The sequence below is a fragment of the Gekko japonicus genome, unplaced genomic scaffold (assembly GCF_001447785.1).
Source record: "Gekko japonicus isolate JY-2015 unplaced genomic scaffold, Gekko_japonicus_V1.1 scaffold547, whole genome shotgun sequence".
NCBI lineage: Eukaryota > Metazoa > Chordata > Lepidosauria > Squamata > Gekkonidae > Gekko > Gekko japonicus.
Genome location: NW_015167551.1, coordinates 314,404 through 320,403, shown reverse-complemented (window position 1 = coordinate 320,403; position 6,000 = coordinate 314,404). Strand labels below are relative to the sequence as shown.

Sequence of the window (6,000 nt, the reverse complement as noted above, 5' to 3'; positions counted from 1 at the left end):
ATCTCAGGAAGCAGAGCTGGGAGAGAGGCCTGGAGAGACCCTCTTGTTTAAGAACAACGGACAGTCTTGGGATAGATGGAAATACCTGAACCAAATTTTGAACTAAGGGGCTACATTGTGCTGTACGTGACACCCTGAGTGTCTTTACAACAAGAGCCTGAACAAAGGAGGAACTTCATTACTGGACAAATAGTGTCTCTCCGCCATACAAAGACTTTTAAAAATACCGTATTTAAAAACTACGAGTCAGACATCCCCCCCACCCCTTCTGGAGCTGTGGCTGTGCACCCAGCAGTGAAGGCTACACTCGTAACGTTTGAAAATAGGTAAAATGCCATTCTGGTCTCTCATTCTCCCCCCACCAAAGAGGCAAGGAAAGCTCAGCTTGCAAGCCAGGGGCCATGATTCTCTGGCCAGCAGTCACTACTGCCTGTTCCATTTGCAGAACTATCCTGCTGCAATGGGGTGAGGCCAGGACCTTTTAATCCCACTTTACTCACAGGGCTTCACCGGACAGCCTTGGGCGACTCATGCATTCCTCCACCCCTTCCCTGTCCTCGAAGATCGACCCATCTCACAGGCCTGTCGTGCAGATTAATGAAAACTAAACACTGCGTGACAGGGAGCGTGTCTCAACCGCACCGAAGAAACAGGCCAAGGCGACAGGATGGTTGTGTTTGTTTAATCTCATATCCGACAGTAGAACATAGAAAATAAAAACGATGTATGAGGAAGACAAAAGAGAAGGGGATGGGGAGGGGGGAAAAAAATCAGAGGAATAAACCACCATCTTATCCCCACCCCCCCGGCCCCGGTTTTTGGCCACATTCAACGATATCCTTCAGAGACACCAACAATCTGCGGGCCCTGCTTTGCCAGCTGCTTTGAGGAGGATCCAGTCAAGCTTGAGGCGGCAGCCGAGCATTTATTGGGATAGCACCGCAATGCAAAAGTGATCCACATTCACCGTCTGGGAAGAGAGGAGCAGCAGCCAGTCAGTCGCCCAGGCAGGCTCCGAAATCCCTCTGCCGTGGCCATTCCAGAGTGCAAAGCGGAGGCCTGGTCGACTCAAGTAGCCAAACGAGGAAGGAAAGTGACATTTTCCTAAATATCCATTTTTTTAAAAATCCCCTGCAAGAAGAGAAGCTGCACATAGGGAAAAGAAGTTCTAGCTCAGTCTGTTCCTTGTGTGCCCTCTCTCGTTTTTTTTAAAACTTGTGGGGAATCTTCTTTTTATGTGGGGGTACATTTAAAAATGGAATCCTTGCCACAGGTTCCACTGTTAAGTAGAACATTCTACCATTTTTGTTCTGTTGTGCATGAATAGATCAGGCCTGACTTGTCCTTTTCCCCCAAAGCAGAGGAAAAAAGGAGAAACTGAATCCTCCAGGGAACAAGCAAAAGCAGACCCTTTTTAAAACGGCTTATGACTATGAGAGGGTTATTGCTTCCCACTGACCTAGGCTTAAACAATAAAAAGAAGGCTGCACTGAATAACCCCATCCCAAACCCCCCCCCCCCATCTCAACTGTTACCTTTCCTTCCGCCTGTACGGACATAAGCTGTTCTGGCCTTAAGCCGGGGATACTACTTGGGAAAGAGACCATGGAAATAGCAAAGGGGAAACAGGCTGGCTGTCATCATCCGCCAAAGAAAGCATATAAAGGCATTTAGGGACCCTCCAGGTGCCTGAGAAGGAAGAACCTGAAGCGAGAAGCTTCCACCTTGTGTGGAAAGTCACTTATGCCCAACAAAGGTAAGATGGAATGGATACCGGCGGCGGCCACAAGACACTCTTCACATGTCCTTTGAGAACGGAAAGTGGGAAGAGAGCGACCCCTTCTCTTGGAACTGCCACAGAGCTGTGCCGCAAGCTCCTTAAGGGGACCGACGTCTCCTGGGAGAGGGAGAGCGTAACTGCTCTGCCAGGGGCACTGCCACACTCTCCCCTCCCAGCCATAGCCCAACCCTTTCTGAAGAGGTCTGCCAAGCACTAGGATGGACCCAGTGCTCATTGGCTGCTGCCTGACAACTGCATCGGGGAGAACGTGAGGGGGCACAGGCCACACGGCAAGCAAGACAACATGGGAGGAAGCAAGGAAATAGCCCTTCGCCAAAAACACGGAGAGTGAACGGGAAAAGCGCCTTCAGAAGATACACACTGCCCTTGGCTGTCAAAGTCCTGGTTCAGCCCAGATGGGAGGGTAGGAGTAGGGGCCCTTCGCTGCTCAGCAGCTCAGACCACGCCCACTCCCTGCGGGAAATGAGGATGATAGCCTGACACTCCAGGAAAGGGGCCTTGTCGCGAAAATAAAGAAAACCATCTTGGTTGCCAGCCACCAGGGCTAAGGAGGGGCTGCCAGTGGAGGATGGGGGTGGGAGAGGAGAATGCTGGGCTTAGCAGATCCACTGACAACCAAGAGAGGCCCTAAGGGGAGGCGGCCCCTACTGCAAAAAAACCAGCTTGCAGCTGCTTGATATGGAAAGTGAAAGGATCACGAAGCAGCCATCCTGGGCGATCTGCTGAGCAACGCAAGCGATCACCACTGAGGCACTGCCCCAGCTGCCATTGTTGGGGGCAAGTGCTTCCGGTCACTGGAATGCCCAGAAGACTACAGACAGCCCTACGCTGCGTGTCCATCTCCCCTGAGCTCTACCCTGCCTGTGTAGCAAGGAACCTACTTGGGCCCAACGTGATGGAAAAGACCACAGTGGAGATGATGAGAAAAGGAAAGGTGGCTATTTTTTTGGGGGGGGGGGGAATAAAGGCCTGGTGAAGGTGAGGGTAATTCAGCTCAGCTGTTGCACATGAGTCTGACAGGGGCAGAGCAGGAATAAGACAGGGCTGGAGGATAAGGTGCAGCCATCCGCCAACAGGCTGCTCTTCCCCCTCGCCTGGCAATGCTGGCGGGATTTTTGGAACAAGGTTTAAGGTACAGGGCTCTGTGGAACGTCCTCCTGGGCAGGGCAGGACAGGAGAATTTTCTTACCTCCCCAGCCCAGGAAAAAGTCAAGTGCCAGCTCCAGCCCTGCCTGTGCCACTAACACAGCTTTGGCAGAACAGATGCACGCAAGTGAGACTGGCTCTCCATACCACAGACGGAGGGAGATGGGAAGGTCTGTGAACCCAACAGGGAGCTCAGTTCGCTCACTTAAGCTCCCTGCAAATACTGCAAAAGAAGAAAAGACGTCTCCTAATACCTTTTCGCTTTTAGAGCCTTTGGCTGCCACCCAGTTAATCGCCACAGTAAGCACTTGACGGTTGGGGGGAAACAGATCCTGAATGATCCCCCCCAAACCCACTAAGGCAGCCAAATGGATCCCAGCTTGTACCTTAAAACCGCTCCAGCCCTTTGCTGTGCATACAGAAGATGCCTCCCCTTCTGCTGAAGGAGGGGCATGCACAGGAGGAAGGGAAGGGCCAGAAAAAGGAAACCAAAGGAAACCGACTAGAGTGGAGGTGGATCGTCATGGCTTCCGGATGCAACTGACAGGTCAAGGGTTAAAGATCGAAGGTGGTGACCTTTGGTCTCCTCTCCCTGCAACAGTCTTGAGTAGCTCCATTTAAATCCTAGGCAGCAACTTCTCGATGAATTCTTTCACAGCCATCATCTCCTGCAGGGATCGAGAGAGGAGGAGGAGTCCTGTTTCAGGGCCAGTAGGAAACGCCCCCTTCTAAGGAATCAAGGCACAGAATCCGCCCCCCCCCCCAATCAGGACAGCCCAAATCAACAAACACCCCATTCCTGTGCCATTTTTTTTAAAGGTAAAACACAAGCAGAATCCAGGGGCACCTTGAAGACAACCCTTATCCATAGGATCGACACCTGCAGGGGCCAAAACCCACTTTCATCATATGTTCAAAACCTTGGCAAAGCGACGTATGACGTGCTTGTTTTTAAGGCCCCACAGGACTCTCATTTTTGCTACAAAAGGCTTAATACTGTTATCCCACCAGAATTCGTTCTCTAAGGAAAAACACACCCTCAAAGTTATCTCTGCCATAACAAGGCGGAAACTTTAAGCCACCCCTCAAATGAGAACCAAAGTTTTCAAAACCTGAGGATGGAACAAAAATGAAAGCAAGCGTTAAAATGCCCTCCCTGAAAAAAAACAACTACTGTGGCCTTAAGGGTCCACGAGCCACCAGCAATATGGGTGTGTGAGTGTGAAGCAGAGGGATGCAGTGAGAGGGAAGAAATCTACAACGATCACCTTCTCCCGCTTCAGTGAGTGGAAAAGGAGATTAGTATATATTAGTCCAAATATATCACACCAGAGGCTTTTACAGGCCACGATCCACTTTTTGCCAGAGGCTGCAAACTGACCTGTTAAATCTTCAAGACACCCAGAGCTTTTTGTAGTGGCAAAAACAAAAGACTTAACACACAGCAGCGCTCTGGAATCAATACCCCCCCATACATGCTTAAAAATAACCCTCAGCTCAAGGAGCGGGCAGTGGCACTGGAGTTGCCCTACAAAGCTCAGCCAACACAACAGATTCCCTGAGAAAAGGAGCCTCCATAGAGGGAGAGCATTCTAAGGAGGGGACCATCACAGAAAAGGCTGTTTCCTGTGGTTGGCTGAGCCTCTGACCGTCAAGACACAAGACAGCAGGGCCGCCTCAGACTTTCTGATCATGCGGGACCTTACGTGGAAGAAGGTGGTCCCTAAGATGCCTCGTCACTGCTTGCATCCCCCAGCACTTCCCCTGCTTGCAACCAAGTCCCCCACAACGAAGCAGGGGGGAAAGGGCTAAAAGCCAGCTGCCAACGAACCTGAGGGCAGGAGCTGTGCATCAGTCCTGGATAAGTTCTGAACTGGACCTTGCTCGGGGTCACGACGCACTTCAGTTTCTCAGCGGTGAGGGCCCCGAAGCGCACTGGGATCATGGGGTCCATCTCCCCATGACACTGAAGAATGGGTATGTCTTTGTTCATCCCGTTGTTTGCCGCCTGCAACAAGAGTAACGGCAAGGAACTGTGACCCACCCAGGCAGAGAGGAAGAGTGGGCGCACTGTATTCTGGCGATCGATGCTCACAGGGTTATCCCAGTGGAGGAGGAGGAGGACCGGTTCTTATCACAACCACTGCCCACCCCCAAATGGCTTCGGGACCAAGGAAAACAACGTCAATGTGGGGAAGAAGGAGCAAGACTGCCATACCTGAGGGAAGGCCTTGTGCAGGGGGAGCCAACAGCTGAGGGCCACGATGCCAGCCAGCTGGTGTGGGCAAGTGAGAGCTGTGTAGAGGGAGAGGGCGCCACCCTGGAGGACAGCAGGAAGGAAGCAGTTCAGGAAGGAAAGATCCCCACCTCCACCACCAAAACAAGCACATAATTGCTAGCTGGAAGGAAACAGTGAGCAAAAACTGAAATCCACTCGAGCAGCTTTGTTCTACTCCATCGGGCTTCCAAGAGTTCATCAGTGAAGCCCATTTCCCCCCACAGCTACATGGGCTGGAAACTTGCGTTTAAAAAGTAAATGAAAACAGAGTGATGAAGGATGATGTGTTCTGCAAGGGACACTGAATTCAGTGATTGGTGCCTTTAGTGTGCTCCCCTTCCCGGGAAAATCTGTGCGACTCCAAAAGGCCAGAAGTCACGGGACGTCTCCCCCAACAGAGAGGCAGTGACTTGGAAAGTGCCACCCCGTGCTTACCTCCCATTCCCTACCACTAACCCTGCACTTGCCAGTGATGCTGACAATGCCCTGCCTCCCCAGGCTACACTGCTTGCCCCTCTCCCCCTGCCTGACCTGTGAAAAGCCTCCTAGGACGATGCGGTTGGCTGGGATTCCGTTCTTTACTTCATGCTCGATGACGGCTTTAACTGGAAGGCAAAGACAAGAGAGCTCGAGGCAGCACAAGATCCATACGGCTCCGCACACACAGTCAATGATGCAAACGCGTGTGTTGCATTTATTCAGCCTGCCCCCCTCAGGTGAACTCTGTGCTGCGACTGCTACAGACAGACCAACATGGCTACCTATCTTAATCCAT

General features: G+C 51.7%; 1 protein-coding gene across 2 annotated transcripts in view; it reads right to left on the bottom strand.

Annotated features, from left to right (window-relative positions):
* Window positions 1–1,515: 1,515 nt before the first annotated feature.
* LYPLA2 (lysophospholipase II) overlaps window positions 1,516–6,000 on the bottom strand; it is a 30,039-nt gene continuing 25,554 nt past the window's right edge. For both annotated transcript variants that reach the window (XM_015413699.1, XM_015413700.1), the window contains exons 7-10: window positions 5,757–5,830; window positions 5,166–5,267; window positions 4,779–4,955; window positions 1,516–3,615 (exon numbers count right to left, since the gene is read on the bottom strand). In XM_015413699.1, coding sequence (XP_015269185.1) covers window positions 3,565–3,615; window positions 4,779–4,955; window positions 5,166–5,267; window positions 5,757–5,830 — 404 coding nt within the window. In that variant the 3' untranslated portion in view covers window positions 1,516–3,564. The remainder of the gene's footprint in view (window positions 3,616–4,778; window positions 4,956–5,165; window positions 5,268–5,756; window positions 5,831–6,000) is intronic.